This window comes from Prionailurus viverrinus, chromosome A2 (assembly GCF_022837055.1).
Source record: "Prionailurus viverrinus isolate Anna chromosome A2, UM_Priviv_1.0, whole genome shotgun sequence".
Lineage (NCBI taxonomy): Eukaryota > Metazoa > Chordata > Mammalia > Carnivora > Felidae > Prionailurus > Prionailurus viverrinus.
Window position 1 is genome coordinate 1,828,084 of NC_062562.1, and position 21,614 is coordinate 1,849,697.

The 21,614-nt window shown below is 55.6% G+C and overlaps 1 protein-coding gene across 8 annotated transcripts in view; it reads right to left on the reverse strand.

The window, feature by feature from the left end:
- The window catches only part of ZFR2 (zinc finger RNA binding protein 2), a 41,944-nt gene that overhangs the window by 19,121 nt on the left and 1,209 nt on the right, over positions 1 to 21,614 (reverse strand). For all 8 annotated transcript variants that reach the window (XR_007150431.1, XM_047850562.1, XM_047850563.1 and 5 more), the window contains exons 2-6: positions 4,462 to 4,663; positions 3,372 to 3,486; positions 2,671 to 2,895; positions 2,328 to 2,578; positions 104 to 283 (exon numbers count right to left, since the gene is read on the reverse strand). Coding sequence is in view for 7 of the 8 variants with exons in the window: in XM_047850562.1 (XP_047706518.1) it covers positions 104 to 283; positions 2,328 to 2,578; positions 2,671 to 2,895; positions 3,372 to 3,486; positions 4,462 to 4,663 (973 nt within the window). In the remaining variant the exon portion in view is untranslated. The remainder of the gene's footprint in view (positions 1 to 103; positions 284 to 2,327; positions 2,579 to 2,670; positions 2,896 to 3,371; positions 3,487 to 4,461; positions 4,664 to 21,614) is intronic.

Here is a 21,614-nt window from a genome sequence, read left to right on the forward strand (position 1 = left end):
TGACTTTAATAGCAGGGAGCTATAAGCTCCTTGCCTTTGGCGGCCACCCCCTCCAACCCCTCGGCCGTGGTGCCACCGGGCTGTCGCCTGGGAGGACTCCTACCTTCTGGTGCTTGGCCCCCCGGATGTGAGCGGCGTAGGCGTCTGCCCCAGTGCAGGACACGGCGCACAGGCCACAGCGCAGCTGCTGTGCCCTGCTCGGGCTGCCGTCAGGCCGGGTGCCCATCTTCTGAGCCGCCTGTTTCTTCCTGTGCTTCTGCCCTTCTAGGTGCTCGACGTAGGTCTGCAGGCAGAGAGGGAGAGCGGCCTGAGGGGCGTGTGTGCGGTTCACTCGTGGGGGAGGCGGGGGCCTGTGGCCCCCCTCCCCGTCCACCGGCCACCAAGCCACTTTATTAAACCCCGTCAACAGGCTCAGAAGCTCAGGCTGAAAAACGTAAGGTTTCTTTTTCTTTCTCTTATCTGAAAATCAATAAGCAAGTGTCCTTGAAGAAACACACACGTGGTTTCAGAGGCTTCTCCGAAGGAAAACTCTGGCTGTGCAGCATCTGACCTCAGAAACCACTCAAGGACACACACGACCGCAGCAGCAAGGGCACGTTTCCTCGTTGGAGCGCGGCTACGAGGGGTCCACGCGAGGGAGGCTGCCAGGACTCACAGGCCTGAGCCCAAAGGATCTGGCAGCGTCCGGCAAGTGACCGGACCCCTCCCTGGGAATCCTGAGGACAAGGCCGGCCGCAGCAAACACCCCCAGAGTGGGCCCGCTAAACCAACGTGCTCTGACCATGCCAAAGGTCAGCATGCCCTGCAGGGAAGAGATCTCGGGGAAACCCACACGGGCTGGTTCGGGGGCAGGTGGGAAGCGGGGACAGGAGCAGGAGGGGACACTCTCCGGAACACAGGAAACCTGTGAGCATTTACCCAAGCAACAGCAGGTGCGCGCACACACACACACACACACACACACACACACACACACGGTGAAAGCCTTGGGGCAGAGAAGAGTCTAGAAGGACAGAGCCCACGGAGCTGCAGCAAGTCTGACCTCTAGCTCCATCGCCACGGCAAGTGCGAGTTCCTGGGTGCCCAGCCCCCCCGAGCCCCTGGCCTTCCCCGGACACGGGGAGGCGGTGATGCTGCAGGGGAAGGATAGAACGGCCGGCAGAACACGCTGCAGAGCTCCGAGCTCAAAGCAACAGGACACGTTTGCAGCGGCCGTGCGGCTACCGGACTCTCGCCGTAAACGCGTGCGTCGTGTGTGAAGAGAGGCGGGGAGACAAAGCAGGGAGGAGTGCTGGGACAGGTCCCTGTGCCCCTGGCTGCACGGTCACCTGGGCCGCCCCAGGGGGGAGAGGCTACGGAGACGGACGCCAGGACAGGCACCAGTACTGCCCGGGCCGCGGGAGGCCGGCTGACGGAGCTCCGCGCACAAGGTGATGGAGTGGCGGGCGGGGGCGGGGAAGGGCCAACTCAGGATCCCGACGTGGCTGCAGAGGCGGGAGCCGGCCCAGGTGACAAGGTCACACTGAACAAAATGCACGCACACGTGCAGGTGAGGACAAGCACAAAGAGAGTGCCATGGGGGCGCCCGGTCGGTTCAGCGTCCGACTCTTGACTTCGGCTCAGGTCACGATCTCACGGTTCTGGAGTTCGAGCCCCACGTTGGGCTCCGTGCTGACAGCGTGGAGCCTGCTTGGGATTCTCTCCGCTAGTCTCTCATGAACTCTCTCTCTCTCTCTCCCTCTCTCTTGTTCCTGCACGCGTGCACACACGCTCTCTCAAAATAAACTTAAAAATAAATAAAAAGAAGACAAAATTAGCGCATTGTCCTCTGTCAAGATGGAGCCCTAGCATCTGACGACCTTTCTGGAGCGCCAGCTGGGTTATCTGTGAGCAGGGCCGGGGGGCGTCCCTCTTAGAAAACAGCACACACACACGCACGCACAACACACACGCACACACGCACAGAGCACACACACCCTTGCTCTCGTCCCCCAGGCACCCTGCTCTAGGTGCACCTTCGCTCGAGCAGCCCTGCAACGAGGGTGCACCCCCCCCCCCCAGGCCTCTCGGACCTGCCCCTGCTGCACCCATGGCTGCTCGCAGGAGGGGGTGCTGCCTGCCTCTGCCCGTGCTCCCGCCGCCAGCGGTCAGCGCTGCGCCTGCCCTCGTGTCCGCCACAAGCGCGCCGGAAAGGCAGTTCCGATGCGCCCGTGTCACCGCCAGTTCCGGAACAGGACACCCCTGACGTGTGGCTACCCGAGGCGGCAGGACGGTCCCCAGGAAGGTCCCCAGGGCCTGCTCGGCGGGGGGGGTGGAGGGCAGCTGACCTGGGGGCCGGCGCAGCTGATCTTGCAGACGTCACAGTAGTGAAGCAGGGGCTGCCTGGGGCCACCCTTGGGCTTTGGGGGCTTTCCGGCCAGGCTGCCGGCAGAACCGGCCCCGGGGCTGTTCCCGGGGCCGCCCCACAGGGAGCCCATGGGCTCTGGGAGTGGGGGGGGCGGCCGGGGAGGCGGCGGTGAGGGGCGGTGAGGACCGGTTGCCGAGCGCTCGGCCAGGTCACAGCTCTGGTGGCTCGGTCCTAGGAAGCAGAGAGAAAACCCAGACGGGTCGCCGGGTTGGCTGTGGCGCCTCTTCAGGAACGGCCTGTGCGCACACAGAAATGCGCCCTACCTGCATCCAGGGCAGACGTGGGGCTGTAGGAGGTCGGGGTGTAGGAAGGCAGGGTGGAGACGGAGGCCGCAGGCAGAGCGCTGGCGGCCGGCAGGCAGGTGTCGTTCTCCGTGCAGCTCAGGGCCAGGGTGCTGACTGGCTGTCCTGCGTTAGCGGTGGCCGCCTGCTGCAGGGGCTGCGCTTGGCCGTACCCACCGCCGGGCCAGACATGCGTTCCTTTAGTCCCTGAGGGCAAACAAAACCTCTCTGCAAAGCCACCCCTCTGCCCCCAACCTCCCCCCTCCCAGCAGTGGGAATCCCGGCCCCCCCGGAGCCGTGGCAACGGGCCTCTCCCGCTGCCTAGAACCAGCATGGTCCCAGGTGCTACTGGCCCCGAACTTCCTGGAAGTCTCAGCTGCAGCTGGAGGCCAGGGCCCCGGCCTCTCCCACCCCTCAAGTCCAAGTCCTCAGCAGAACCCCCCTCCTTCCAGATCTCCTTCCAGTTCCGTCTCTCTGCCTCTCTTTCCTTCTCTGCCTCTCTTTCCTTCTCTCCCTCTCTCTCCTACACGGCCCGGCCCTAGTTGAGACTTCGGCGCATATTTGAGAAGGCAGCCCTGACAGTCACACGACCCCTGGACCTCCTACGAGTTGGGCAAGTTTAAAATGTGGCTCCGCGGCAGCTGCTCCCACAGTGAAGCCGGCGGCCCCTTACAGAGGCCCACCTGGCTGGCACGGCACGGCCGAGGCCGGGAGCCGAGGCTGGCTGGCAGCGGGCAGGGGATCCTGTTTGTTCTCGTAGCTGCTGGCATCCATCACGGGTTCGCGGCTGTAACCGACCTGCGAGGGGGTTACCCCGGAGAGACACGGAGCAGGGAGAGGGCCCCTCAGGGCAGGGGCAAGGCGTGCCCTCGCCGGCCCCGCACGCGGCTCGGCTCGCGTTCACAGTTCCTGAGCTCCGACTCTGACAGGCCGGTTCAGGAGCTGGGGACGCAGCGACCAGCGAGCTGGACGTGGCCGCTCTCGTGGAAATGTTGACGCGTGAGGGCAGAAGCGCTGTGGGCAATGCCCAGCCTGAGACAGCTCGCACGGGAGCAGCGCAGGGAGGGTGGTACGTGAGGACGTGGGGACAGGGTTCCCCGCAGGGTCAGGACACAGAGGTCCCCACGTGGAGCCAGCTGGTGGGCTTGCAGAGGGACGGAGGCGGTCAGAGCAGGGGACTAGGGGCTGGGGTGACAGCTGGGGCCAGGGACTCGGGGAGGGTCTGGGTGACGTGCAAAGGAGCCTTCGGGTCGTCACGTGGAACGGGACCACAGGCAGGTGAGCGTGAAAGCAGGGGTCAGGAGTGGGCCCTGGGGACAGGCAGGAGCTCGGGGGACGGGCTGCGGGGAGACGCCCAGAGGCCTTGGGGAAGCAAAAGCAAGGGACAGAGGAAGAGGGCGGAGCCGAACAGAGCGAGCTCTGCCAGCGGGGCGGCCCGTGGTGCCATCTGCTGATGTTAGAGGGGACGAGCGGTGGGCGGCAGAGGCCCGGGGGTCTGGACCACGGCCGGCACGGGACGTGCTGGAAGTTCCGAGCGGCTGGATGTCCAGGCCCAGAGAAGGGGTCGGGAAGATGGCAGCAGCAGCACCAGAAGCGCCAGATGAGCTCACGCTCGTCCCCGGCTCCCGCTCACAGGCAGGGACAGGAGCGCGGGGAAGGGACGTCTGCGCGCCCGTCCGTCTGCTAGTGCGGGCCACCCGCTGCACGCTCCCACTCGACGCCACCCGCGGCTTCAAAGGTGAGGCGCCGGTGAGAGAGAGGCCGGGCTGGTACCTGGTAGGAGGGCGCGGCGCCGGGCGCTGGGGCAGGCTCCGGGGGCCAGCTGGCGCAGGGCCGGTACCCGCCACACCCCGCCACGCTGTCAGGCCCGGGGGGCTGGGCGGCCGCGGGAAACGTCGGGGTCGCAGCAGGTCCCGGGGCGAGGCTGGCTCCGGTGGCGGTGGCGGGGAGGGGAAAAGCCGTCGGAGGCCGGGCGCTGGAACCACAGATAAACACAGGAGCCGGCTGCATCACGGAGTTCTGGGAACGCCTTCGTGGAAGCTCGTAAGTTCCGTCGGACCCTGAACGTCGGCGGCTCGGGATGCCGACAGCGATTCTGTGCTTTCTCTACCGACTAGCCTTTGTTAAGACCTTGCTAAGAGAGCAGGCTCGGTTTTAAGCACTTTTCACGAAGTACCACGACGTCATTGGCACCTCTGTGCGTTGGGGACCCTCCTTGCCCCCGTTTTGCAGGTGAGGAAAACCGAGGCACCGCTAAGTGACAAAGCCAGGGCCTGAGCCCGCTGGTTGACTTCTCGGCTCATCTGTGCGGGCAGCAAGCTTTATCTGGACGTCGACGTTCTTCCGACAAAGCTAGACTTGAATGGTATTTTGTAACCAGGGAGCCGACGGATCCCCCAATTGTTGACATACGGAAAATCAGTTAACGTGAAACTAAAAACTCTTAGTCACGAGAATGAGTCTCACTGCCAGCTCGCTCTGCAGGAAGCACAGCACTGAGGCCTTTGTCCACACCACCTCACTCTCCCCTTACTGCCACTGAGAAGGCGCCACTGTGACCACCTGTCCCGTTTCTGAATGAGGAACCTCTGAGGACCAGTGACACAGGTCAAGTGCTTGATCCAGACCCAGATCTCTGTGACCCAAGCGCCCCCATCTGCTAAATATCATCCTCAAAGGTAACAGTCCGTTTGTCGGAGAGGAGCAGCATCAGAGGTTTTAGCCAACACCAGTACGGATCACAGAAGGAAGTTGCCGCAAAGCCAGCCGGGGATGAGGCAAGGTGCGTGTGTGTGTGCATGTGTGTGTGCCCCAGGGCAGGGGGTCCCAAGGACAAAGGCACCCCGGCCAGCACTGCTCGAGCCCCTGGTACTTCCGCACACATTCTGGACCAAAGCCAGGCATGCGGTGACGGCTCCTGTCCCTCTAAGTGGCTTGCTGCCCAGGTGGGACGACACACGGAGCGCCCTCCAGGCCGAGCAGAATGCTGAGCGTCAACCACTCAGAGTAAAGTGCAAAGGTTCCTCGCGGGAGCTGGGGGCCAGCGGAGCCTGGTGCGTCACCCCCACCAGGCACCCGCCCTCTCCTCACTGGCATCCTGGCAGCCAGAGGGGTCCTCTCACAGCGCCCCCCCGCATCCCCTCCTGTCAGATGTCACCTCCTCCAACAAGCCCTCCCCGAGTCAGTCTAGGACAGTGGCAGTACTCTGTCCCCTCGCCCTGCTGGGGTTTTCTTCCCAGGGCCACCCGATCGTCGCTGTCCCTCCCCTGCAGGAACAGCAGCATGTCCCAAGGTCTCTCCCACCACAGCAACAGCATCGGACACATAGCAGGTGCTCAGTAAATACAGACGCGGAGCGTGAGCTTACAGGCGTCCCCCGGGGCACGTGTGTGGGAAACAGGCAGGTGGGGGCGGCCCCTGCAGCTCCCACCGACAGCACGCTTCTAGATTCGATTGGAGGCAGTGTCCTGGACCCTCCGGTGCCCCGTGGGCCACTCCCAAGTGCAACACCACTGTCCAAACAACTCGAAATCCGCAGCTCTACAGCAAAAGCAAAACCCAGCTGGAAGCCAACCCTCCAAGGTAGCCACTTGTTTTCGTCTCTCCCGGGAAAGCAGCAGCACCCTACCCATTAGGAGGAACGTTTCGGTTCGAGTCAGCCACCTGTGAGATTTTTGCTTCTCGGCCTACCGTTTTACAGACTTTCTTGGTCCAAAAGCAGATCGAGTGGATGCCTGACCGGCTCTCTGAATCCCCTCAGTGCCGAGACTGCTTTATCACAAAACGTTTCAAACAAAGAACACGGTGCACGCCGCTGAGGTGTAGTAAGCGTTGCTATTTTGCCACATTTGCTTCCAAGTTTCTTTCAACAGCGAGAACTCAACCCCCTCCATCAGACCCCCTTCCCTCCCTGGCGGGACTGGCCATGATCTTTGTGCTCTTGCCACATTCGAATTGAGTCTTCGTACAGCACTGTCGCTTTCCAACGTTATGCTGTGTGTAAAGCTATTTGGGCCAGACGGCCCCTGACCTGGCCCCACGTCTTAGAGCTGCCACTGTCCGACACACCAGCATTGGCCACTGTGGCCCCGACACACTTACAACACGGCTCAGGTGACAGAGGAACGGAATTCAAATGCAGTTTAATTTTTTTTAAATTTTCTTAATGTTTACTTATTTTCGAGAGACAGAGAGAGAGACACAGAGTGTGAGCGGGGGAGGGGCAGAGAGAGAGGGAGACCCAGAAGCCGAAGCAGGCTCCGGGCTCCGAGCTGTCGGCACAGAGGCCGACGCGGGGCTCGAACCCGGGAATGGTGAGATCATGACCTGAGCCGAAGTCGGACGCTTAACTGACTGAGCCACCCAGGCGCCCCAAGTGTGGTTTAATTTTAATTAATTTGGGTTCTGAGAGCCACACGTGGCTAGTGGCTACCATGGTGGAAGGCACAGATACAGAACATCTCCTTCACCACGGAAACTCTGATGGGGCAATGCTGCGTTAGAAGGCCCCACCTAGGGGCGCCTGGGGGGCTCAGTCAGTTGAGTGTTCAATTTTAGCTCAGATCATGATCTTGCGGCTCATGGGTTCGAGCCCCACGTCGGGCTCTGTGCTGATAGCATGGAGCCTGTTTGGGATTCTCTGTCTCACTCTCTCCACCCCTCCCCTGCTTGCACTCTTTCTCAAAAATAAATAGATGCTAAAAAAATGTTTAAAAAAAGAAGGTCCCACACATCACAAACGCACACACCTTTACTAAGCACACAGGCATCTCTGTCCCCACCTGCTTTTGTGACTAACCCGGTCCAGGCCCGGGGGAGACCGTTCTCCCCACCTCTTGCTCTATGACATGAAAGGAAAATATGGCCTACACACGCACACAACGGAATATGATCCAGTCTCCGCAAGGAAGGACGTCCTGCCACCTGCCACCATGTGGACAGACCGTGAGGACACTGCACAGTGACAGAAGCCGGACACAGAAGGACATGTCCTGCATGACCCCACTCACAGGAAGTTCCTAGAGGAGTCCTGTCCACAGAGACAGACAGTAGACGGTGGGAGCCCCTGGGGTGGGGGGCAGCAGGGGGCAGGGAGAGTCAGCGCTTCGTGGGAACAGAGTCCCGGTTTGGGGAGATGGAAAGTTCTGGAGCCGGGTGGTGGGGGTGGCCGCACGACAGTGTGTGTGTGCCTGACGCCTCTGAGCTGTGCACTCAGAGATGGTGAGTTTTATGTTGTATTTATCTCGCTACAACAGTAAGAAAAAACAAAGTCATGAGCACTAGCAGTCATTCCCCATCTCGACCCACATGTTTTCCTAACGTTAATAAAAAATTTTTTAAATTTTAAGAAACTTTTTAGAAACACATGAAAAATTACGTTGCTTTCTCTACGTTTTACACTCACTCAGCATCTCTGGTGAAAATACACCTGTTTTGTACCCTTGGGCTTTACCCACACCTCCTGGTTAGATCCTTACCTCAGCCTTTCTCCATTGGGGTTCCAGCAGAAATGAAGGCCTCACGCCCCCGGGCACCCGTGTGGGTAAGAATGCACACCCCTCTGAGGATCCGTCCCTGCGGGGACTCAGGCTCTGGATGCCACCACGTCATGTGCTCTGCAGTCCAGAGGCAGAAGCCTGACGGGAAAGGGGCCGTGTTCCTTTGCCACGGCTGCCGTTACGGAGGGCCACCGACACGGTGGCTCCAACACCAGATATTCATTGTCCCACGATTTTATAGGCTGGAGGTCCAAGACGGAGGAGTTGGCAGGTTTGGTTCCTTCCGAGGTATCTCTCCCGAGCGTGCAGACACCGTCTTTTCCCCCGTCCTCACACGGTCGTCCCTCCGTGGGTGTCCGTGTCCTCGCCTCCTCTTACAAGGACAGCAGTCAGACCGGATCAGGGCCCACGTTTGCGACCGCATTTTGACCGAATCACCCCTTTAAGGACCCTCATCTCCAAATACAGTCACATCTGAGCGGGATCTTGGGGTTTAGGACTTCAAGAGATAAATTTTAGGGGGACACAAGCCAGCCCATCCATGACAGCTGCTTCAGGGCATTTCTGTAACAAAACTCGAAAGGACATGAAAATCTTGATTACTGCAAACATCATTCATGCTGAAACTGAGGCACCTAAGAGAAATTTCACAGAATATAGAATCATTTCTGAATTAGTATGTCTTCATCTTATTTAAGACATCCAGGCAGCACTAGCCCATCAACAGCATGCCGGCACGCGCAAGAAGAAATAAACTCAGTCATCTGTGGTGTTCTGCCAGCCACAAAACCCTTAGCCTCTTTGTTGTTGTTGCTAGAAAGGTATGTTTGTCAGGGTAGGTAGGATAAACATACCGCATGTAACTTTTTGCCAGCTTGGTTTGTAACGTTGCAACATTGAGACATCTGGCGTGCAGGCTTCCGTTCACGCTCTCCTCCCGGGGCCTCCCAAACTTCAAGGCTGATCACCTACTTGTCTGAATACGTCACAGCTCACCTGCCTATCTTCCCGTTGGTAGATATTTATATTACGTGTTAGTTACGTATCGCTGAGTCAAAAACTATCCCCGGTGATGTGGTTTCAAACAGTAATATCTGTCTTCACGGTGTCTGTGGGCCAGGAATTCGGGACTGGCGTGGCCGGGCTCCAGCTCACCGACCTTAGGAGGTTGCCAACTAGACGCTGGCCGGGACGGCATCACTGAAGGCTTGACCAGGGCAGCGGGCTGTGCGTCTGGGATGTTCCCTCACGCGGTTGGCAGTTCGGTGCTGGCTGTTTGCGAGAGGCCTTGGATCCTCCCGTGCGGGCCTTCCCAGCACTGTGTTCTTACAACGTGGCTACTGGCTTCCGCCAGAGAGAAAACCGAGACGCCAGGGGTGGGGGCGCCCAGGCCGAAACTGGACCTGTCATGGCCCAGCCTCAGAAGTCGATCACACGGCCGAACTCTTGCCACACTCCGTTGGTTAGAAGTGAATCACCGCAGCTAACCCACACTCCGGGGCAGAGGGTCAGCCCCTGACTTTTGACGGGAGGAGCATCAGAGAGTTCACGGGCATCTCTTTAAACCACCAAACACTATTTCCAACGTCTCTGTGCTAAAGCAATGCTGCAAGGTATGTTCCACGGACCTTCTCCATGTGTCTTCTTGTGCTGGCTTCCTGTCCAGCCCGGGTCCCACACCACCTGCCCCCAAGCCCAGCCTACAGAATGGGGCCAGGATGGCTGCCCTAGACCCACCCGTGTCCTTTCTTAACTGTAATGACTTCGTTAGAGGCCCTACCTCCAAATACACTCGCATGGGGGGCTGGGCTTCATATGAGTTGGGTGCGGGTGGGGGGGCACAGTTCAGCCTATAGCACCACCTGAGCATCCTAAAACAGGACAAATCTCGTGATGAGATTTTCTTGGTGACTCCTAATTGCTTACTGCATAAAACCCAGATTCGGCCTCACATCTGAGAGCCCCGAGCTCACCGTCCAGCCTCCTGTCACCCCACACATCCTCTGTCCCTCAGGACACAGGACAGTTTTCCTGTCAGCCCCTGTGCACCTCTCCCATTTCGTTGTCCACACCTGGCCCTTCTCTCGGCCTGGTGGGCTGCATCCGAGCCCCACCCACCCAAATCCCAGTCACCCTTCCCTGCAAGGCCTCTTCTGGCCTTGGGAGAGGCCGGGGTCGGGGGGGCAGTGGGGGGGGGGGGGGTCCCACTGACGGCCGGGCGGCTGGCACACCCACCCTTCCTCCTTCGGGGCTCTACAAACACTTAAAGTGGGGCTGTGCAGAGTAGTCAAGGGTAGTAAATGTTTGGTGACAGAGATCAAAGTGCTGGCTGTGACGCAGAAAGGGAACACCAGGCCCGCCTTATCCTGAACAACCCCACGACACCATGAGGACACCTGTTGGTTTATGGTCTGAGAGGATGGAGTGCCACCTTGCTTTTATGTAGCGCAGCGAGCCCCACGAAGAAGTGGGAGCGTGGGGTGTCCCGTCGGACTCAGGGAGGGCACACGCATCTCACACCCACTGTCAGGAGAGACCCGGCAGAGCCCAGGTGGAGAGCTATAGGGAGAAAGGGGAGGGTTTTGAGCAAGGTTTGACAAGGGACAGCCACATCTGCCCGCTGCCTGCTTCTGTGTGGCCCACAGCAGAGCAGTTTTCCCGTTTTTAAATGGCTGAGAAAGTGAAAGGAGTGGCGCTTCAGGACACGTGACAATCACGCGAGATTCACATTTGGGTCCAAACCTGAAGCTCCAATGGCACACGGCCGCACCCACTTGTTCGCGTCCTGTCCTGCAGTGGCCAGAGACCAGCAGCTGCCACGGACACAGCGCAGCCTGGAACGGGGGGGACTGACTCTTCGCGTCCCAGAATTTGGATGTGGAAACCCCACCCCTCCGTGCGACAGACAGCGTGAGAGGCAGGGCCTTTGGAGGATTCCGATTAGATGGCGTCATGAGGTCGGAGCCCTCGTGAGTGCCCTGGAGTCACAGGGGAGACCGCCTCCCCGTCCCCACGTCCTCCGTGCAAGGGCCTCGCGTCCGCAGAGCCCAGCCCCGCTGGCTCCCTGGCCTCAGACGCCAGCCTCCACAAGCGGGGGATGTGTTCCCACTGCTTACAGGCGCCACCCCTCCCTCTCCACGGTGCTTTGTTACAGCAGCCTGAACTCAGATACACGGAAAGCTGGAAGTATTTACTCTCTGGCCATTTACTCAAAAGGTTTGCCGCTCCTGGCTGAAAACAGCAACTGCTTGGGGCACCGGGGTGGCTCAGTCGGAGAAGCGTGTGACTTCAGCTCGCGTCACGATCTCGTACCTTTTGAGTTCGAGCCCAGCATCGGGCTCTGTGCGGACAGCTCAGGGCCTGGAGCCTGCTGCAGATTCTGGGTCTCTCTCCCCCCACTTGTGCTCTGTCTCTCTCTCTCTCTTTCAAAAATAAACATTCAAAAACAAAATTTTTTTTAAACAGCAATCGCTTATTTCACTTGTGACTGCGTAGGCTGGGCCGCCTTGCATCTGAGGTCAGCGGCAAGCAGGCAGGCTACTCCTAGGGGGCGGCTGGCTATCGGATGGACACCGTGGCTCCTCCACCTCCAGGGCCAGCCTTGGGTCCTTCGTGCGGCCGCGTTCCCGAGGTGGCAGGGACCTGGGCAAAGGTTCTAGAGGCCAAAGTCCAAGACCGAGGTGCTGGCAGGTTCCATGTCTGGTGAGGGACGGTGTGCCGGGTCACGCCACACACTGCCATCTTCTTACTGTGTCCTCACGTGGAGGGCGGGGCGAGGGCACTCATCCCACTCGTGGGGGCTGCACCCTCATGACCTAACCCCTCCCCAGAGGCCCCACCTCCTAATACCATCACCCTGGCAAGTAGGTTTCAGTTCGGAATTTGGGGGGGGGGGGTCAACTACGGCTGTATCACTCCCACTGCTGTCTGTTAACAAGACAAGGCACAAGGAAGCCCAGGTTCAAGGGCCAGGGAGCCCAACGTCATTTCTAGATGGGACGAGCTGCCAGGTCATGGCGGACAAGTGAGGACGTGAGAAGGAATGAAGGACAGGGACATTTTGGCAGCCAATCTGCCACACTTAGGAGACCAGTGAGCAGGAACACAGCTCATGGGAAAGAACCTCCACAGGCCCGGCCCGTAGGGAAGCCGAAATCCGGAGGAAGGGCCCTCCCCTGGGGTGATGCCACTCCTAGGGAAGGTGAGGTGATGCCACCCGTAGGGAAGGTGGAGTGATGCTGGGGACACCTGAGGTTGTCACGACCGGGGGTGCTCTTGGCACGAAATGAGATGCCAGGGAGGCTGCTCCACACCCCACAGTGCCCACCCAAGAGTGACCACCCCGATGTCAAAAGCACTGCTCGGAAATTCAGACCCACAAAAACGGGTGAGGACACCACAGCTTGGGGACTGGCGACTGGCCTAGCACTTGGGCAGAAAAGCAGCCAACGGGGCAGCAGAGACTTGCCTCTCCCACCCAGACCCTTGCCACGGGTCCAAAGGAAGAGCACCCCACACTCCTCAGGCTCCCCTTCATGGAAGGCCTTTGGTCATCTCATCCTCTCCCAAGTTCTAACAGCTTTTTTTCTGGCTCCTTTTAAGAATCCGGCAAAGCTGGGACTTCCTCCCCTGTGGTTCCTTGGAAATGCCATTGTGCCTGCGATCCCCTGGGCTTCACAGGCCCCAGTTAAGAGTCCCTGCTGGAACCGGTGCACCAAAAAGCAGTCGTCGGGGTGGAGTGGCAAATTTTACGTGGGCCTGTGTGATGTGGCATGTCCCCCTGTCTCGGGAATTGTTTTTTTTTTTTTTTTCTTTTTTCTGCCATGTGTGTGTGTGGTATTTTTTTAAATTTATTATTTTTTTAATTTACATCCAAGTTGGTTAGCATATAGTACAACAATGATTTCAGGAGTAGATTCCTTAATGTCCCTTATCCATTTAACCCATCCCCCCTCCCATAACCCCTCCTGTTTGTTTTTCATATTTAAGAGTCTCTTATGTTTTGTCCCCTTCCCTGTTTTTCTATTATTTTTGTTTCCCTTCCCTTATGTTCATCTGTTTTGTCTCTTAAAGTCCTCATATGAGTGAAGTCATGTGAATTCTTTCTCTAATTTCACTTAGCATAACACCCCCCAGTTCCACCCACGTAATTGCAAATGGCAAGACTTCATACTTTTTGATTGCTGAGTAATACTCCACTGTGTGTGTGTGTGTGTGTGTGTGTGTGTGTGTGTGTGTGTGTGTATATACACCACATCTTCTTTATCCATTCATCCATTGACGGACATTTGGGCTCTTTCCAGACTTTGGCTCTTGTCGATAGTGCTGCTATAAACACGGGGGTGCATGTGTCCCTTCAAAACAGCACACCTGTGTCCCGTGGATAAATGCCTCGTAGTGCAATGGCTGGGTTGTAGGGTAGTTCTATTTTTAGTTTTTTGAGGAACCTCCATCCTGTTTTCCAGAGTGACTGCACCAGCTTGCATTCCCACCAACAATGCAAAAGAGATCCTCTCTCTCCGCATCCTCACCAACATCTGTTGTTGCCTGAGTTGTTACTGTTAGCCATTCTGACAGGTGTGAGGGGGTATCTCATGGTGGTTTTGATTTGTGTTTCCCTGATGATGAGTGACATGGAGCATTTTTTCATGTGTCGGTTGGCCATCTGGTTGTCTTCTTTGGAGAAGTGTCTATTCATGTCTTTTGCCCCTTTCTTCACTGGACTATTTGTTTTCTGGGTGTTGAGCTTGATAACTTCTTCACAGATTTTGGATACCAACCCTTTATCTGACGTGTCGTTTGCAAATATCTTTTCCCATTCCGTCAGTTGCCTTTTAGTTTTGCCAATTGTTTCCTTCGCTGTGCAGAAGCTTTTTATTTTGATGAGGTCCCAGTAGTTCATTTCTGCTTTGGTTTCCCTTGCCTCCGGACACGTGTTGAGTAAGAAGTTGCTGTGGCCGAGGTCAAAGAGGTTTTTGCCTGCTTTCTCCTCAGATTTTGATGGCTTCCTGTCCTACGCTTAGGTCGTTCATCCATGTTGAGTTTATTTTTGTGTCTGGTGTGAGAAAGTGGTCCAGGTTCGTTCTTCTGCCTGTCGCTGTCCAGTTTTCCCAGCACCGCTTGCTGAAGAGACTGTCTTTATTCCATTGGATCTTCTTTCCTGCTTTGTCAAAGATGAGTTGGCCACACGTTTGTGGGCCCCTGTCTTGTGAACCGTACCAAGTTCTTTTTGCCATGGCATGGACCTCTCTGCATCCTCACTCAGGCACCTCCATAGACTAAAATCCTATAAGCACAAATGAGACATTCCCTTCAAGCAAGATGGCAGAGAAGAGAGGCTGAGGCTTCTGCACGAGGACTGGGTTGGAGTCAGAGAGGTTTCAAGACTAGGAACTAGGAGGAGAGCCGCAGCCCAGGGGGATGGGCATGGCGCCAGAGCCAGACCACCCGACTTCCAGTCCCGGCTCTGCTCACTGGGGCCTGGAGCAAGTCACTTACTCTCTCCTACCCTTGGTTTACTAGCCTGTAAGATGGGAACACGCACCTCTTGAGATGGCGGGACAATTAAATAGGAGCTCATGTGCTATAGCACCGGGCACAGTCAGGGGCATAAAGTGCATTCTGGGGTTGCCAGATCAGATTTTAACAAGACTAGAAATCAGGATTTTTGCAAAGTCTCCCAATTTTTATTTACTTCTATTTTTTTTAAGTTTTTATTTATTTAAGAAATCTCTACACCCAATGTGGGGCTCAAGCTCATGACCAGATCAAAAGTCACATGTTTCTCTGACTGAGCCAGCCAGGTGCCCCAAAGTCTCCCAATTTTTAAATACAACCAGGGCACCTGGCTGGCTCAGTCAGTTAAATGGCTGACTCTTGATTTTGGCTCAGCTCATGATCTCCCAGTTTGTGAGTTTGAGCCCCACACTGGGTTCCGCGCTGTTTGGGATTGTCTTTTGCCCCTTCCCCGCTCACGCTCGCTCGCTCGCTGTCAACAAATAAATAAACCTAAAAAAAAATAAAAAGAATGAACGCTAGCAACCAATTCAAAGAAAGCAAGCAACGGGTCCACCGCTCGGGTGGAAGAAAGCAGGCGTGAGAACAAACACGGTGCGCAGGCTGCCACTTTTCAACCCCCGGTGGAGACCAAGGATTGGGAGTGGTGGTTGAGGAACGGGGACAAGAAGCCACAAATCTGCTCTTGGTGAAGCCTCCCCTTAAGCCAGGACAATAAACTCTGTGCCGCTTCAGCTGGACGTCACCTGTCGTTCGAAGGGAGGGCGTGTCACTGCACTACCCGGCTGAGGGCCACTGTCCCCACCACGAGGACGCCATAACAAGGGCCTGGTTGGTGCCATCCGCCCAGGAGGGAGAAGAGCAGAGGCTGGAAGCTGGGGGGCGAAGCGCTGGGCACCTGCTGGCACAGGAGAAGCAGTAAGTCCCGGCTGGCATCCTCGTCTGGGTCATATCTCGTGGTTTTTCGGTCTAAATGTTTGTTTTGGAGAGTCGGGATTTTTTTTGAGGAGATCATCCAGATGAGATTTTGGAACGCAAGCCTGGCCAGACTCGTTGATACCATTTTGCCCAGTCACCTAACGGAAGGGGACACCGAGGGCTGGAGATGTAACGGATTTGTCTGAGGCGGCCAGGTTCCCTGAGCCAGGGCTCTCTCCTGTGGGACATGCTCTTGCTTGCTCCTGAAAGGCCAACCGTAAAAGACACACGGGACCTGGAGCGCAGACCTCGCTTCGGATTCAGAAGGGTGATCTGAGGAACCTACGGCAGGTAACGAAGGGTCGTTCTGAGGTTGTTGTACGAGTGATCTGTTACACACCACTTTCAATGGGTCATACTCAGTGGGAACACACACACACACACACACACACACACACACACACACACACACACACAACCAGAAACATGCAGAATCTGAGGGAAAAAAATCAAGTGGAATAAAAGATTCTCCTGCAGTCACAGTGCTGAGAACCTTCACTCAGTACCCTCCTTTTAAGTCCTCCCAGAACATAAGGTCTTTACCTATTTGTCGCCCCCCTCCTGCCACTCCCCCAAGTGGCACAAACTAAGCCCGACTGAGATTAAATCCGAGGGCCAAGCAGCTGGAACTCTCAACGTCAAAGATCACCCATCCTGTACTGCCACGGAGAGAAAACTGGGCTCCGGCACCCTGACCTGGGTGCAGTTTTCCACGTGCATCTGTGACTTCTCGCGGGGTTGGATAACATTCAGAGTGAGACGGTGCATCGTGAACTCCGACACCCAGCGCTGGCTGATATGGTCATGAAAGACATTCATCAGGAAGGACATTTCCGAGTCTGTTTTATTGTCGGTAAGATCACACTCAATTACTTTACGCGTACACACATGCGTGAACAGGGATGATTTCATTTGGCACCTCGGTTCGCGAGGTTTTTATATTCAAAACATGTAACACATTGTATACGTTCATACCCATAACAATTCTGATTTTTTTTTAAGATTTTGTATCTTCTTAACTTTTTAAAAGTTTATTTAAGTAACTTCCACACCCAACACGGGGCTTGAACTCAAGACCCGGAGATTAAGAGTTGCATGCTCTACTGAATGAGCCTGCCAGATGCCCCATGATTCTGATTTTTTAGCAGATTTTTTTTTTTTTTAATTATGAAAGCCTTATGTGCCTTCTCGATGTGAAATGTCCATTTCAGATCCAGATACCCCCCGGAAAACATCTCAACGTCCTAGAAAGGGGTTTCATAAGCTAAATCCTTGGGCTCTTGAGAAGATGAGAGGATTTCATTCCCCAACCCCCAACTTCTTTAAACTGTGGTCAAGAGTCTCCAGCTCCAAATCAGGGCCAGCGTGGCTCCTCAAGGCAGGGCCACTGGGCTGCTCGACGTTCCTGAGGCAGGGACTCCAGGGACCGGTGACAGGAGCTTCCCCAGCCTCCAGGGTGAGCTGGATTCTGTGCCTGGCAGTGCAGCTCCCGGAATTCTCTTCCATCCCTTCTGCAAAGGAACATAGTCCCCACACGGAGGGTGGCTATGTGGTTAGCTCTTCAGTCAGGTGCTCAAGAACGCCATCCTGACGATACTCTGCTGGGTCCTCCCAGAAGCAGCGCAAGTGAAACAAAGTCCAACCAGGGTTCAGATGGCCACACCATTCTACTGCTGGGGGCCACAATGATGAAAGGCCAACGTTTGGGGACTGGCGAGGGGTCATCTGTGGCTCCAGCCTTCTCTTGCTGTGGAAGAACCTGCACGGCCACGTCTACACTGGTCTGACACATGCACCTCGTGTCAACAGGGGGAGGCAGGACTAGACAGCCAATCCGACGTCCTCCTGGGCAAGTACAACAGACATCCACCTACCAACCCTGGATTCAAGCAATGGCTCAATGACATCTACGTTGAGAAGAAGCCACTGGCTTCTTAAAAACATTCACTGTGAGGCTCTTAGATGTGATGGCTCATTTTGCTTCCGGAGAGCAAAACTCATCGAGGAGTTAACCTGTCACCAGAATGGACTTTCCAAAATACAAAATGCTACAGAATCAAAGCAGAACAGTTCTCGATTCTTAGTAAACAAATAAGTGACCCGGGATACGCTAAGTTACAAAGGCATATGGATAGTGAGTGCCGCAAACGCAGTTTACCTTTGGGGGGGAAATGCCCATAGCAAAATACCTGCCCCCCCCAAAAAAAATCCCATTTCCCAAAATATTTACAAACGAAGTTTCCAGCTAAAAGATATCCAGCAACCTTAAAATGATCGTATAACACAAGTATCGTCAGAAAAAGAGAAGGTGGAGAAATTCAGTTCCCCGCTGGTGGCAGACACCCTAGTAGAAGGGACATAACTAGGGAGCAGTTACCAATCCAGTGGACCTTGGGGGGTGCCAAACCTCTTCCTACCAAGATTCTAAAGAATATTCCACAAGTGAACAGCACGCTCCCGATTTACAGTGTCACCGACGCAGAAAAGACACGCAAAAGGCGTAAAAGAGGAGGCCTGGGCGGCTCAGTCGGTTGAGCATCTGACTCTTGATTCGGCTGCGGTCACGATCTCGCGGTTCCTGAGTCTGGGCCCCTCATCGGGCTCTGTGCTGACAGTGTGGAGCCTGCTTGGGATTCTCTCCCTCCCTCCCTCTCTCTGTCCCTCCCCTGTTCATGCGCTCTGTCAAAATAAGTAAACGTAAAAAAGAAAAACCGACTCTCCCTCCCTCTGCCCCTCCCCTGCACACGCACGCACTCTCTGAACGACAACAGACGTCCAAGTACCTCTTTCGGCAGGTCCCTACCGTGTATCTCAGCCTCACCGAGATGGGCCTTTAAAAAGGCGACAGTAACCACAAGCTCAGGAGACAGGTGGTGGGTCAGGTTTACTCTGGAGCGCATGGAGACCCACGAGGGGCAAAGGGGCAGACGACGGAGGCAGGACCGGACACGCACACGACAGAGACTGCTCTGAATCTGCTCTGAATCAGCCACACGGGACGGAGCAAGGGGCTCCGGAGCGGGCGCGACCTTCCGTCTGCCGGCACTGGGGCTGCCTGCGCGGCCCTCCACGGTTGGCGTGGGCTCCGCTGCCTTTCCCAAGCCACGTGTTACCTCTGGGAGAGATTTTTTGAGAGAAATAGGTTGGGGTGTCGTTGCCATCCTGGTGGCCCCAGGCCAGACACTCCCTTGGCTTCCACGTTCCGGGGACGGTAGTTTTTTAAGATCTGAAGAATCTGGCCCCCACACCGCAATCTGACGGGGACCCAAATGAGGGGGACAGGATCCAGGCCAGCGAGCGTAAAGAATGGCAGTAACCTGGTCTCTGCCGGCAGGTCTCGCCGCGAGGCCGGGTTCTGCCACCACAATCACTCCAGGGTTCAGCACACCCCACCGTGGGGCAAAGGCACGGCCTGGGAGCCAGGCAGCCTGCTTCCCTAGCCGGACCCCACCACTTACCACCACGGGGACCCCACACCAGTCAGTGCGCCCGGAGCCTCACTGTCCTCATCCACAACACAGCCGCCGCAGTAACTAGCTCAAAGGATTTCTGCGAGGATCCCCTGAGCTATCAAGCCTGGATTCAAGAATTCAAGAGCTGATAACCAGCATTTTTATCATCGCTAACCGGCTTGGATGGGGGCCCACCCATCAAACATGCTGCATTCCAGATGAAGGAATTTGGCCGATTAAAATGTGTACCGCGAGCTTCTCTTGGTGAGAAACCAAGCATTACCCCAAATCCAGCAGCTGTCTTATTTAGACTTAACAAGAACGGGAAGGCAGAGGTAGCCGGCGTACTGCACAGGTGGGACGTTCACAAAGCCGCCGAACGAAGAGGGAAATGGGACGACGGAGGTGTTGTTACAGCCTGTCCCGTTGCACTGGGATGGACCGCCAGCATACAGCTCGGAGTTCTAGACGCTTCCACCAGCCAAGTGATTTAAAGCCACGCAGAACTTAGCTGGAGTTCTTGAACGGCTCGCACTGAAAGCGGCACTCGGGGCTAATGAAAAGCGCTGCCAAACTCAATTTTCCACGTGGGATTAATCCTTCACCGTGGGTCTCTGCGGCTCTAACTCTAACAAAACCTTAGAAGATTTAGAAGACCACATGATATCCAATCAATGGAAATCATCATTATCAACAGGTAACTTAAGTTTTTCGTATACCTTCAAAAGTGAACGTGCGTCCAATTCCTACTGACCACCAATTCAAAAAGTTCAGATCCCAACCCTAAGAACAGACGACATAAGGAATACTCCCACCCGGGGCTATGGTTATCAAGTTTAAAAGGCAAGAAAACTTACTCAAAACTCCTCCAAAAACTGTGGTCTTCACTTTGGCAGTTTGTAAAACGGGGCTTTGTGAATTCTGTCGTCCAAAAGCTACCGTAAAGTTGGTAGGCACTCCCAATATCTAATTAGTTTATCCATGGCACATTACCTAAGAAATACATACTCTAAATGCAGCTGAAGGGTCTCAACAAAAGCCATTTGCCCCAAAAGAAAATGTGTAGTTAACTTAAAGTCATTCAGATAACGCAGGTGGTCTCTTTTCAAGATTTTGTGAGACTAGAATTTCTTTCATTATGATCCCCATGTTTCGGTTTGTTAAATTTACACTTTTCTTTTTTTTTTTTAATAATTTAATTTTTTAAGCAATCTCTATTTCCAATAGGAGGCTCAACCCTGAGATCAAGAATCATATGCTCCACCCACTGAGCCAGCCAGGCGCCCCTACTCTTTTCTTAAAGGGTAACACATATTTGGGGCACCTGGGTGGCTCCGTTGGTTGAGCGTCAGACGTCGGCTCAGGTCATGATCTCACGGTTTGTGGGTTCGAGCCCCGTGTCAGGCTCTGGGCTGCCAGCTCGGAGCCTGGAGCCTGCTTGGGATTCTGTGTCTCCCTCTCTCTTTGCCCCTCCCCCACTCACGCTCTGTCTCAAAAACAAACTTTTTTTTTTTTTTTAATTTAAAACATACTCTTGGAGAGAATTCTAAAACAGAGAGTAATGTGAGGTTCTGTTCGGGGTTGTTTTACATCCTTTCCTGATGCGTGAGCACACCATCACCTAAATCCTCAGAATGCAGACAGAATAGATCGGCTAAAATGTGTAAGTTTTTAATTTAAATGACAGAGGGGCGCCTGGGTGGCTCAGTCCGTTAAGCGTCCGACTTCAGCTCAGGTCATGATCTTGCCGCCGGTGAGTTTGAGCCCCGCGTCGGGCTCTGTGCTGACCGCCCAGAGCCTGGAGCCTGTTTCCGATTCTGTGTCTCCCTCTCTCTCTCTGACCCTCTCCCATTCATGCTCTGTCTCTCTCTGTCTCAAAAATAAATAAACGCTAAAAAAAAATTTTTTTTAATAAAAAATAAATAAATGACAAACATCTGCTGAAGCCTGGCAATTACCAATTTTAACCACGTAAACAGCCCATTTCTCCTCTGGAAGGTAAAGTCAACAGAAAACGTAACATTCAAGGGACTTCCCACTCGTGACCCAGGGACGCACTGGAGAAAGAAACAGGAACGAGCAAGGAAGAAAAGAAAGAAGTCGCTGCCCAGCAGGCAGAGGGCGATGCCCTTGCAAAAGCGGGCGCCTCCAGCAGCCTGGGGGGGCCAGTGGAGTCCTGCCCATGGGTGACGGAACCAAGGAAGGACGGACCGAAATGAGACTCGGCTGCAGGAAACAGCGTGCATCCCCGCGCCGGCAGGACATCCACGACTGGCCACCCCACACCCCACAAGTCGCTCCCAGGGCAGAAGACACGGGGAGCGCGCCCACCCTTATTTCCAAGCCCGGCGCTGTTTCCGTGTGATCCCAGAGGAAAGAACGCAGCAGCGTCGCAACGACGGGGTTGGGGGGTCGGCCCTAACCGTCCACCCCTCTGCTTTCAACCAGCCGAAACCGAACGCTGCAGCAAGGCCCCCAGTGC